We start from the raw sequence: 13,944 nt of genomic DNA, 5'->3' as shown, positions 1-13,944 counted from the left end.
ACCCGAGGGGACCGAAGAAAACCAAGGAAGGTGAAATCCAGCACCGACCAGACACCCCCCACCAGAACTCCTCCCCAGCCCAAGAAACATCCAGACCCCAACAAATCCAAAAAACATAAAATCAGGGAGGCCTCAAGAGACCAACGGAGAGACCGAGAAAAGGAAGGAAGGACAGACGAAGCCGCGTGAGATCCGCAGACACCAGCCTCCACCGATTCAATAACCTGAGGAGGAAACAGATTGTGTCTGAGTTTCGGACAAAGCCGCCCCCCCCCCCCCCCCGACCCCACCCCGACCAACCGGCAGCCCCCCAACCCCCGACCCCCAGCCCCCGGGGACCACCCGCACCCAGGCACCGGCGCCGAAGAGGGGCCGGACAGCGGAGCGGAGAGGGCAGCCGCGCCCACCCCACCCCCCGCCGTGTGGAAGGACGGAACACCGGGGGCAGAAGGGGGAGATGGGGGCACCGGAGGGCGGCCGACACCCCCGAACCCCAGGCCCAGCGGGGGAAGGCCCCGGTCGTCACCCCAGCGTTCTTTGTGAAAATTAACCCCTGTTACTGAGTCCGCCAGCTCGCGGACTGGCGAACTCTACCCCTAAACCGTGAATGTGACCCCACCCAGTGTATATACAAGTGTGTGTGTGTGGTGCATTAAAATTAGGAGCAGGTGAACCGGAGCCGATGGAAATGATATTCCCACGCTCCGATCCACCCGCCACCCAAGCATGTTGCTGAGTGTATGTGGTGCATTAAAAAAAATAGATAGGGCGGGGGGGGGGGGGGTGGCGACACGGACAGGGGACCGCAGCACTGCTCTATACTGCGGCCCCCAACCGATGGCACCCCCACAAGCCCCCCCCCCACCCACAAGTTGTGTGGTGTATTAAAATTGGAGGGGAGTTGTAGGGTGAAGACGGTGTTTCCACCCTACCCCACCCCCCAAAGTGTGTTATGTGCCCTATATGTCTATAAAAGTGTATTGTGCAAACCTGGTGTAGTGAGTTAAGAGGTGTGACCAGCGGGGCCCCCCCCAACCGGGCGGGGGCAGGAGGCGCACCGGCCCACCAAGCCCCCACCCACCCCACCAGGACCCCGGCGGGCATATGGGACCCGTCCGGCGGGGCGATAGGGCTCGCCCCCCGGATACTGGGTCCCGCCCGAGGTGTCAGGACGCCCACCGGAGCGGGGCGGGCACGACACCAAACCCCAGCCACCCCCGCCGGCCCCCATAGCACCGAGACCCGGGCCATGGATGGAGCCCCCGGCCCAGGGGAGGGGAAGGAAGGCGTACCGGGGAAGGGGAAGGGAGGAGGGAACCACCGGGCACCCCGGCGGCCCACAGGCCCCGAACCGCGTCGCCGGGCCCAGAGCGACGGACCGCGCCGGAACGGCGCCGCCCCCGACACCAGGGAAAGCCCCGCAACGCAGCACCCCCCAAGAGACCCAGGGAACGGCCAAGACGCAGCCGCCACCCAGCAGCCAACAGAGGGGCAGACCCGCCCACTCCCCGCCAGGGGGGACAGCACCCACAGAATTAACCCACTGGCATGCCGTGAATCCGAATATCAACCCCTGGTGCCCATCGGAGGTGAATCCGCTCGATCCCGCTGGCAGCAGCCGGGTTCCTGACTATAGAAACACAACCATTAGTTACAAATTGCCTAATACAGAAACATCAATGCAAGTTATAACGCTGCTGTGGCTCTCGCTAACAGGCAGAATTAAAATCCAAGTTTAGGTTAAAAAATTCTATATACGTAGACCATGTTTCTTTAAATTTTGACATTTGGTTTTTATTTGAGGCAGATATTTTTTCCATTAAAATATGATTTATGAGGAGGTTAGACCATTGGTCGATATTTAAAGTTTGTTTATTTTTCCAGTTAACAAGAATTGTTTTTTTTGCGATAGTAAGGGCTACAAGTATAGATTGAAATTGTTTATGTGGTAAGTCAATTGTTGTTAAGTCACCTAGCAAACACAAGTTTGGAGAGAACGGTATCCTACAGTCCAAGACAGCGGAAAGTTTTTCTAAGACTTTAGTCCAGAAACACATAACCGGAGTACATAACCATAAAGCATGAAAATAAGTGTCTGTAGTGTTTTGTAAACACTGGAGACAAATGTCGGAGTCTGAGAGTCCCATTTTCTTCATCATATATTGAGTAATGTATGTTCTGTGAATAATTTTATATTGGATAAGTTGTAAATTTGTGTGTTTTGTCATTTTAAAAACATTTTCACAAACTTGAATCCAAAAGACAGATTCCGGAGCTATAGACAAGTCTGTTTCCCATTTTGAGATGGGTAAAGACGTTTTATCAGTATATGAAAGTAACTTATATATTTTTGAGAGTTTTTTTGTTGTTGTCGGAGAAAGCTTGGTAATATCTTTAGCTAAAACAGGCGGTTGGAGCGTACCCTGGAGTGTTGGAATTTGTTTCTTTATCATACTTTTAACTTGCAAATAATGTAAAAAGTTTCCGTTTTTTATTTTATATTTTTGGAGCAAGGATGTATATGATATAAACATATTATCTGAGAAGAGATGGTGGAGATGTGTAATTCCTTTCTGCTCCCACACATTCAAATAAAACGATTGGTTGTTAATTTGAAACTCGGGGTTATGCCATAGGGGAGAAAGCCCGCTGGGCTCCACTTTGGCTTTTGTCATTTCTAGTGCCTTCCACCAGGCAGTCAGGGTGGCGGAAATCATTGGATTTTTAAAGCAGTTATGGCGCTTAATCGATGTTGTAATAAAGAGTAAATCTAGGAGTCTGAGGTTATTACAATCCTTCTGTTCTAGTTCCAGCCAACAGTTAGTATCTCTATTGGGTTGTGCCCATAAAATAATATATTGTAGCTGGTTGGCTATATAATGAATTTTCTGTAATAGGTAGAAGTGTTGATTTTGTCCAGTTAATAGAATAGTCTGATAACTGTGAGAATTTAGTTATTAAGTTAAATACTTCCCCTAATGAAATAGCAGGCTTTTCTAAATAAAGTAAAATATCATCGGCATATAGATTAATTTTATGTTCTGTTACCCCAGAGTGAATTCCTTGAATCATTCTTTCCTGGCGTATGGCTAATGCAAGCGGTTCAATAAATATTGCAAATAATAAAGGCGACAGTGGGCATCCCTGTCTTGTGCCTCTCTGTAGAGTAAAACTCTTAGATATAATCCCATTAGTAGTAACAGTAGCTTTAGGAGAATCATATAATACTGACACCCAGTGAATAAATGACTTCCCAAAGCCAAATTTATTTAAAACAGCAAAGAGGACGGACCAGTTAACTTTATCAAAAGCTTTTTCTGCATCCAATGATATAATAACTGCCTTTTTATCATGCCGCTGTGACATACTAATAAGGTTAAAGAGCCTTCTAATATTATTAGTAGAGTGACGCTCTTTAATAAAGCCTGTTTGGTCGCTATGAATGATTGTCGGGATTACTGTTTCTAATCTAGATGTAAAAGCCTTAGTGATAATTTTAATATCAGTGTTAATTAGTGAAATCGGACGGTAACTTGATGGAAGGGTGGGGTCTTTTTCTGGCTTTAATAAAAGTTTAATTGCTGCTGTATTCATGTGTGGGCGTATGTGACCATTAGTTTTAATTTCTGTTACTACTCTTAAGAATAGTGGAGCAAGCATTGACCAGAAGTGCTTTAAAAATATAGCCGGATAACCATCCGGGCCGGGTGCTTTGCCATTTGGCATACTATCTAGAGCACTGTACAACTCGTTTATAGTAAGTGGTGCATCTAACATATCTTTATATTCAGTAGTTACCTGAGGTATACTTAAGCTACTGAGGAATGCCTCAATATGCTCTGGGTTAGGTTTATTAGTTTCTGAGTATAAGTTGTGATAATAATTATAAAAAATTTGATTAATTTCTTCTGGTGATTGTGTACATTCACCAGTTGTACCTTTAATAGCCGTTATAAGCGATTTTTCCCGATTACGTTGAAGTTGGTTTGCAAGAAATTTACCTGATTTGTTATTATATTCAAAGTTGTTGTATCTCAATTGTTGTATTATAAACTCTGTCTTTTTAGTTAACATATCGTCTAACTGTATTTTTGTATTTTGTAAGTCAGTCCATATTTGGTTATTTGGGTTTATTGCGTACTCATCCGTCAGTTGTTTAATTTTATCTTCCAAGTCTTTTTCTAATTTTTGATCCTGTTTCTTTTTATAAGATGAATATGATATAATTTTACCTCTAATTACTGCTTTCCCGGCTTCCCAGAGAAGAGCTGGAGATAGGTCTGGAGAGTCATTTATTTCCAAAAAGTCTGCCCATTCTTTTCTTACAATTTTGTCAAATTTTGCGTCGTTTAGTAGTGAGATGTTAAAACGCCATGTAGGTGGTGGTTTAAAGGTATAATCAACTTGTAGGGAAAGGGAGACTGGTGCATGGTCGCTAATAATAATAGGATGTATTTTTGTAACGGTTTTATCAGCAATAGAATTATTTGTAAGAAAAAAATCAATTCTTGAAAAGGACCGGTGCACAGCGGAAAAGAAGGTAAATTCCTTCTTATTTGGGTTTTTAAGTCTCCAGCTGTCGACGAGGCCAAAGTCATCCATATATTCCCCTATTACTTTTGTGGATTGTGATCGCCTTATACATGTTGTTTTATTAGAACGATCTATTAATGGATTTAAGGTTGTGTTAAAGTCTCCTCCAATAATAATAGTAGAGTTCGCTGCTAATTCAAACAGCTTAGAGAAAAATTCATGGAAAAAAGCCGGATCATCATTATTAGGGGCATATAAATTACCGAATGTATATATTTTATTAAATATAGTCACCTGAATAATAATGTATCGGCCCTCTGGGTCTGTTATTGTATTATTTAGAGTAAAGAGTAAATTCTTATGTATGAGTATACAGACTCCCCTTTGTCTACTGTTATAAGGGGCAGAGTACGCTTGGCTAAAATTTATATCAATAAGTAATTTTTCTTCAGATTTTTGTAGGTGGGTTTCTTGTAGGAGGCAAATATCTGCTTTTAATTTTAAGAGATGGTCTAAAGTTTTTATTCTTTTTGCCTGTGAGCGAGCGCCACAAACATTCCAGGAAACCAGAACTAATTTATGCATACAAATAATATAAACACAGTCCTATGTATATATCTGTATAGGCCATTTGCCACCACTGGCATGTTATAGGATAGAATCAAAGTGGTTAGGTGATTTATATAGTTTGTATAAAATATGAGGTAACGTATAAGGTAACATGTAAGGTAATGTGTAAGGTAACGTGTAAGGTAACGTGTAAGGTAACGTGTAAGGTAACGTGTAAGGTAACGTGTAAGGTAACGTGTAAGTAAATAAAACAGTGCAAAAACGAGTAGGGCGGTGAAAGTGAAGGAAATTAACAGGGGATTAAACATAACAATACACCAGTAACCCCAGCGAGATTTTTTTTTTTTTTTATAAATATACTTTAGATATAGTTGTGTATTAATATTATATTTATAATATAGCCTAAACATAATAAGTATTCATGTTTTTGGTTTTATAACCACATATACAGTATATGTATACACCTAGTAATCAAACTAAGTTTAGTTCCACCAATGCTAATTAGAACAGCCAGGGAGTGGAATTGGGGTTCCGGAATAGTTGGCCATCGATATATAACTTATCAACGGCTATCGTAGTCCGTTTACCCTCCTGCCTATTTTGTTTCATTATAGGAAACAGTACCTTTCGCCGCTCATTGATCTCTCTCGGGAATTGATCATTCATTCCAAATGAGGTCCCTTTAAGCTCCCGTCCTTTACTTTTAACAAATAATTTCTGTTTAAAATGCTCAAACTTGGCAATAATAGGACGGGGTTTGTTGCCTCTACGGGCTCCAAGCCGATGTACCCGGTCAAAAGAGATGTTATTTACCGTCTCCTGAGGAATTTTTAATGAATTCGTCATAATTTTTTTTATCTCAACCTCTGGGTTATCAGAGGTATTCTCAGATATACCTGAGAATATTAAATTCTCCCGCATACTACGGGATTGTACATCTAAAACTGTTTCTTTTAGCGTTTTATTTTCTTTTTTCATAGTTTCCAGCTCGGCTGAAACAGTCGTGAGTGTAGAATGTAACTCGGCATTTTCCTGTTTAAGGACACTTACCTACTGACTGATAAATTCCATGCTTACTTTTAATTCTTTGACGTCCTCGAGGATGAGGCCGAGGACGTCAAGTTTTTTATTTATGGACTCCAGCACACTGACCGAAACGTCCGTAGTGGTGGTGGTTAGGTCGTCCGTGTCCGTCGCTGAATCGTTTTTCCTCTTCTTCGAAGAAGGTTTCTTCGATGGTTTCTCGACGGAAGGGTCCTCCATCGCGCAGCTGTAAAAATATCCGTCGATGAAACGTTCAAGGTCCTCCACGTTGGGTGGTATTTCAGATCTGCCGGATGAAAGAGAGAAGAGAAAAGGCAAGATATATGATGGTTAAATTTGGATTAGTTTAGTATAATAGAGCTAGTTCTATCTTAGCAGCAGGGCGCCGCCATGTTAGGGTTTCTGGTCTCGCTGTAGGTCTCGCGATAGTCACAGCATCTCGTGCCAGGTCTAAATCTGATGGATGAAGCCCACTCATCCACAAATATCAACAGCAGCGTTCACACAAACCCTTAAATACTTAATATGTGGACTCTTGACAAAGAAAACAACGATTGAAAGATAACTATTTTCATGCCTTTTTGACAGGAAATAACAAGCACAACCTCCATAGCCTTACTTCCATAAAGGGACAGAAAGTTGACTGCTACACTGCAACATTCTAGTCTTTACTGAGGCAGTTTGAGGTGTTTTAAAAAGAGAACATGGTTAGGAACATTGCAATGCTGGGCGGCGGGGACATGGACAGGGGACCGCAGCACTGCTCTATACCGCGGTCCCCAACCGATGGCACCCCCACAAGCCCCCCCCCCCCCAGTTGTGTGGTGCATTAAAATTGGAGGGGAGTTGTAGGGTGAAGACGGTGTTTCCACCCTACCCCACCCCCCCAAAGTGTGTTATGTGCCCTATATGTCTATAAAAGTGTATTGTGCAAACCTAGTGTAGTGAGTTAAGAGGAGCGACCAGCGGGCCCCCCCCCCCCCCCAACCGGGCGGGGGCAGGGGGCGCACCCGCCCACCAAGCCCCCACCCACCCCACCGGGACTCCGGCGGGCATATGGGACCAGCCCGGCGGGGCGATAGGGCTCGCCCCCCGGATACTGGGGCCCGCCCGAGGCACCAGGACGCCCACCGGAGCGGGGCGGGCACAACACCAAACCCCAGCCACCCCTGCCGGCCCCCGGAGCACCGAGACCCGGGCCATGGATGGAGCCCCCGGCCCAGGGGAGGGGAAGGAAGGCGTACCGGGGAGGGGGGAAGGAGACGACAAGAAGGGCAGGGGGCAGCGGCAGGGCCGCACAGAGAGGGGGAGAGGAGGAGGAAGGGTGACGAGGGAGGCGGAGGACGGGCACCAGGGAGAGCCCCGCAACGCAGCACCCCCCATGAGACCCAGGGAACGCCCAAGACGCAGCCGCCACCCAGCAGCCAACAGAGGGGCAGACCCGCCCACGCCCAGCCAGGGGGGGACAGCACCTATAGAATTAACCCACTGGCATGCCGTGAATCCGAATATTAACCCTTAGTGCCCATTGGAGGCGAATCTGCTCGATCCTGTTGGCAGCAGCTGGGTTCCTGACTATAGAAACACAACCATTAGTTACAAATTGCCAAATACAGAAACATCAATGTAAGTTATCACGCTGCTGTGGCTCTCGCTAACAGGCAGAATTAAGTAACCAGGTTTAGGTTAAAAAATTCTATATACGTAGACCATGTTTCTTTAAATTTTGACATTTGGTTTTTATTTGAGGCAGATATTTTTTCCATTAAAATGTGATTTCTGAGGAGGTTAGACCATTGGTCGATATTCAGAGTTTGTTTATTTATGAAGATGATATGAATATGTACATCACTTATAAAAACTGGACTAAAATCTATAGATATTTTAGGTCATGAACAAAGACGAGACAAAAATTATAGGATTTTATCACATCCTGTCTGCTAATCCGTCACTGTGACAGTGTCATAGTGACACCAGGGTTATTATAGTTTTGGAATTTTTCATTTTAGTTAATTTTTATTTCAGCTTAGTTTTAGTTAGTTTCAGTATTAGTTACAGTTTTAATAAAAAGTGTATTACTTGTGCGCAATATTTAAAAACCACCATGGGAGTGACGACATCTGAAGGTACTTTTCTATCGGATGCTGCTAGATGACGTCACTTTTGTGTGAAACACTTTCAAACGTCCTTATTTCGGCTAAAATAAAAATAAAACTACTTAAAATCACATTTAAAATCATCCCCATGTATTAAATTAATGATCAAAGACTAAAATGAAGGACATTTTTGCTATAATTATAGTTAATTTATAAAATGTAGTTTCAGTTAGTTTTCGTTTTTTTTAAAAGCATTTTCGTTTTTTTTAAAAGCATTTTCGTTTTTTTTTATTTCGTTAACAAAATTGTTTTTTGAATTTTCGTTTTCGTTTTTTCGTTAGTTTTAGTTAACTAAGATAACCTTGAGTGACACACACCCTTTCAAATCTGCAACAAATACATGGGACAGACAGGGGGTGGATTCACGGTAAAAACATAAAATAAAAGTACATTTTAGTTATAACGTAACATGAATCCAACGGCTATAACATTCCAACAATAATGTTAATCCGACCGCTAACTAATGCTGGCTAACTTACTAGCTCGTAGCATGGAGCCATAGTAGCCACTTGTTGATATACTGTAATTGCGTGTGAAGTGTGAAGAAAAAATGAGAGACAATTTGGTGTGAAATAGTAGTCAACATTATCTTCTGACAAAAAAATATACAGGGATAAAATGATTGTCCTGACAAAAACTAGACTAAAACATTGACAGTTTTTGTTGACTAAATCTAGATAAATAAAATTATGTTTTCTTGGACTAAAATACTAAAATGCTATATAGTTGACTAAATAAAAATGCGATGATGTTTATTAACTATGATTAAAAACTAACAAACATGATTGAAACTGGACTAAAACTGAGATTAAATTGCCTGATAAAATTAACACTACTGTGGGATAAACAGCAGGAAGTTCTGCTTATGCTCAGTTTACTAGCAAGCTCTAACAAGTCTTAAAATTGACATAGTGCTATCATAAACTAGCTTGTATGAAACATTCATCTATTTGTGGATTTTAAACACAAATTGTAGTGATTATTATTTTTATTTTTTTAATTAGCTCGTGGCTACTAAGGAAGCAAACGTGAGTAGCATGCAAGCAAAATTCAGGAAGATGAGTTATTATTTTCTACCCTTCCAGCTTTCACTTCTCCTTTAGTTACATGATATGTTGGTAATATGTGACAAGCTGTGCCAGTTATTGCACCAGTCGTCTCACTGCTCAAGTGCCACACCCTTACTGGCTGCCTCTGCAAATACAACGTACTAACACCTACTGCAAACATCCAAACTCTCAGGTTTAACTGTACCTACTGCAAAGATAGTTTGGTAGACTTGAGCGGCATGCTGCTACAAATGTTGGTAGCTGCCTGCCCGCCCCTTCGGATTTCAGATCAGGTATCAGTTTGACTCACCCGCCCCTTCCTCAAATGCACACACCTCCTCTCTCTCCTCTCCTCTGCCATGCAGCACAGAAAGAAGGGCGAGGACTGGAACGAGATGAGGTGGCTGTTAGACTGAGAGCAGAAGTCCTTTATATAGAGAAACAGTGCGCCATCTGGATACAATAAAGGGTTACTACACTATATTATGTGGTTTATTGGCGTAACCTTAGTTTATCTCACCAAGGTTTCATGGTATGAGATTTTTTTTTTTTTTTTTTGCCTGTGTTGCAACACTTATTGGTGGATTACTATTTATCCGCTACCTCACTTTTATTGGTTGATCTGATTAAGTTTTGTAATATTGTGGGGTAAAAAAGGGCAGGTGTGGCCAAACTTTGGCAGTGACTCAAAATTTGTGTAACTCAAATGCAACTTAAGCATTTTTTAAAGATACATTATCTTATACAGTGTTCCCTCCCTATAACGCGGTTCACTTTTCGCGGCCTCGCTGTTTTGCGGATTTTTTTTTGTGCAATTTTGCATGCTTTTTTTTTTTTTACAGTAATGTACCTATACCTATTTTATAAAAATGTATGAAGGTTTGAACATTGAGATTGTTTAAACAAGAGAAAAGCGTGAGAACAAGTAAATGCCTCAAAAAAAGTATAAACTGTGTGGTGAGGGGTTTTAGAGCATTAAAACAATTACAATAAATGTAAAACATAAAGCTAACTACTTTGCGGATTTCATTTATTGCGGGTATTTTTTGGAACCTAACCCCAGTGGAAAACGAGGGAACAATGTATACATAAAAAATTAGAAGCATATATATATATATATATATATATAAAGGCTAAATGATCATGAAAATTGAATTGCTCAAGACAACAACAGAGATAAACTGTGGAGCCAAAAAAATATACAAATGAAGCAGTTAGGTCTAGCACTGGCCTGGGGGTGTATATCGATTTGATCCTGTTTAATTCAGTGGGATTACGATTTGATTCATTATAATACGGCTCACTTTAAGAGGGTATGATGCAGGTTTCTTGTTGTCATTTTACATTTATGAATGAACTTATCAGTATTGTAAATGTGGTATTTCCTTCAAAGATAAATTACTCCAATAAAAGATGATTCGAAATGTATCTCGATTTATTTGAAAGATTCAGTACCATTTGATGCACTCAAATTAAAAAAAATTAATTCTATCCAAATCGTTATTTTTGTCACAGCCTTAGTTAGTACATATGCAACTCAACATGGTTTTCAATGTCCATCTAGGAGACACAAGATCCTTCTGCTGTGCTTTGGCTGGATGAGATCCAGGATGCTATTCTCAAGGCAAACCAGGACACAAAGGACGCCTTGTTGTGTAAGCACACGCATTTGTTCATGGCACACACATTTAGAAGATTACAAAAGGTTTGCGACATTGCGCTGGCTCGATGTTGTATGCTGTATTTGTGTCAACAGTCTCTCAGTCTATTCATGCCATAAATGAGGCGGTGGATAATGGCGATGCAGCTCAGACCGTCACAGCTCTGCGGAACCCTGGAGCAGGACTGTATGGAGTCACCTCTGAATGTGCGCAAACCTACCAGGATGACTTGACCAAAGTCAAAGAAGTGAAGAAGAAAGATGGTGAGGAAGGATCCGAATAGGGTTAATAATTACATAACTTTATACTACATTTCACAATTTAATGACCATATTACATAATTGTCTGTTATTTACCAAAAGGGCATTTATTTCAAACTGTTGTTTTTATTTATTTAATTATGACACTTTTGGGCTTCCATTGTGGGACATACAGTACATCTGTGTTTTTTGGAAAGACAGTCTACAAGATTGTTGTACTCATGTGGGAATTTTGGCCAATTCATCCCATCAGGCAGTTGGGACCGGATGGCCAGTCGAGCAATATCAGTCAAGTTCTTTCTCACCAAATTACCAGTAATTCAGCTTTGTGCACAGTTTGAAGACAAAGATAGCGTTCCCACAGTCTTAAAAAAACCGCACACCCTATAATTCATCGCAGGTCTAAAATATAATTTACCCAAGTCTTAAAATACTTACACCCAATCCATCCATCTGTAGTACAGAGAAATTATGAACATGTTCAAAATTAATCATTATAATTAATAAAATTAATAAAACAGGCGTGCGCTGACTGCGCTATTTGACAGACAAAAATGTCATTTATACAGCGTTGCATGCACAGTTGTCACACCTTGTCACAATAAAGCTGTCTTGACAGCTGGAATATGTGGGCACTTTTATTTTGTAGGTACCGCGGGAAGTGTTAAGTTCAGCTTCATGATGTGTGGAAGGGGAATGCAATATTTTTGCTGTATAGTCTATCTACATTTTGATATAACCAGACATAACAGAGGCGTCAATTGAGCGTGTAAAGGGCGAGCTGCATATGTGAGTGAGACCTGAGCATCAGATGGCATCTATCAGTGTACGATAAGATGACATTAATTTATGCCCAGATTGAACATTAACCTTTGTTTTAAACTCTGCTATGATATCCAGGTAATAACGGCAGTGAGTGGGTACAACACTGGGTGAAAGGTGGACACAACTATTACTACAACCTGAATACAAAAGAGGGTACCTGGGTGGAACCAGAGGGTTTCCTACAAAACAATACACATCTCAACAAGGAGGACATCCAGGTACGTTGTTGTACGTGTGCAACGCTGTATAGTCCCCGCTGTTTAGCTGTTTTAACTTTTTGTTTTTTTATTGCTCGCCTCAGTCTGTAGTTTCAGGGGTAACCACAGCTTACAATCGAGAGCAGCTGTGGTTGGCGAACGAGACTCTCATTACCAAGCTGCAAGCTCGTTGTCGTGGCTACCTGGTGAGGAAGGGCCTAAAGGAACGGATAAACTTCCTAAAATCACAAGAGCCAGCTGTTACACAGATACAGGTGAGATCAAGGCCATTTTATTTACGCATTTACAGAGAGTCTGAGGTACAACAGCACAACACATTCTAGACTACTGTGTTTTGTTACTCAAAACCAGGGCTGTCATAATTAGTGTGTTAATTTTGAGTTAATTTTAAAAAAATTCAACGCACGAATAATGACCGCCCCCTACTTGGAAAGCCTGTATTGGGCAAATTCCAGTCGCAAGGCAGCAGACACACCCACATCAAAATTTAGCAGTAGTAAATGTAATGATAATGCATATATTTGTGGAGAGCTGTATTTGACAGTTTTAAAATGTGCAGAATTTCACAAGTTACTTCATATTAAAGATTAGATATCTCTTAATATCAAAAGTAAAATGCACTGAGCTGTCACCAATGTCTTGCAATTATGCCATCTAATGGCAGAAAAATGACCTTCACACAAATCAATATCACACTCATTTTTTTTTTACAGTACAGTACATATTTTTAATTTTTACACCATTTTATGAATTATTATGAAATGACTGTATCAATGACTAAAAAATGCTGCCATATTTCTGTTCGTTGAACTTTTTTTCCACTTTTATGTTAACAAGAGTATGAAAACGTAGAAAAAAATATTCTTTCATCTCATTCCATGCGATTAATTTTGATAAAAAATTGTAATCGTCTGACACGCCTACTGAAAACAATGCAAAAAGCCATATTGTGATGTATTGCAACATCAATATTGCTAAACTTGCTAAGAATTTTCTGTAATTTTGAGGCTATATGACCCACTCCTAACACATTTTGCTCTCTGATCATTTTCTCTAGGCTCACTGGAAAGGCTACAAACAAAGGAAGGATTTCAAGGACCGCAAGAAGTATTTAGAAGACCACAGTGATGATGCTGTAAAGGTGAAATGAATCTGTTATGGCAATTGTGATGTCAATGCAATCAGAAGTAAATACGAGACTTTCCACTTAGGCATAAATAATAATTTTTTTGTCTCTCAGATCCAATCAATGGTTCGGATGCATCAAGCTCGTAAAAAGTACAGGGATCGCCTGAAGTACTTCAAGGATCACGTCAGTATTACATGTATATGTGACTGTGTGTGTGTTCTGTGTTTTGTATTGTGATGTAAGTAATGTCATTTAAAAAAAATCCAATCCAATATACTGTAACACACATCTGTTGACATTTACTCGAAGTCCTTGGGGGCTTTTAGGGCATGGAGCTCATTTAGTATGCCTTAGCTTTGTGCTGTTAATAACGTGGACTGTTGAGCGGCCGAGTGATAGATGTTTTTACTGCAGATTAAAGATGTGGTGAAGATTCAGGCTTTCATCAGAGCCAACAAGGCCAGGGATGACTACAAGACACTGAGTAAGATGGAAATCC

General features: G+C 41.3%; 1 protein-coding gene across 1 annotated transcript in view; it reads left to right on the top strand.

The window, feature by feature from the left end:
- The window catches only part of iqgap1 (IQ motif containing GTPase activating protein 1), a 50,779-nt gene that overhangs the window by 24,474 nt on the left and 12,361 nt on the right, over nt 1–13,944 (top strand). The window contains exons 16-22 of the mRNA XM_086072046.1: nt 10,917–11,007; nt 11,109–11,276; nt 12,174–12,316; nt 12,400–12,570; nt 13,374–13,457; nt 13,557–13,628; nt 13,860–13,929. Coding sequence (XP_085928172.1) covers nt 10,917–11,007; nt 11,109–11,276; nt 12,174–12,316; nt 12,400–12,570; nt 13,374–13,457; nt 13,557–13,628; nt 13,860–13,929 — 799 coding nt within the window. The remainder of the gene's footprint in view (nt 1–10,916; nt 11,008–11,108; nt 11,277–12,173; nt 12,317–12,399; nt 12,571–13,373; nt 13,458–13,556; nt 13,629–13,859; nt 13,930–13,944) is intronic.

The sequence above is a fragment of the Leptonotus elevatus genome, chromosome 3 (assembly GCF_054856555.1).
Source record: "Leptonotus elevatus isolate MCC_2025b chromosome 3, RoL_Lele_1.0, whole genome shotgun sequence".
NCBI lineage: Eukaryota > Metazoa > Chordata > Actinopteri > Syngnathiformes > Syngnathidae > Leptonotus > Leptonotus elevatus.
Note: the sequence above shows the minus strand (reverse complement) of the source record. Positions and strands in the feature narration are given on the sequence as shown.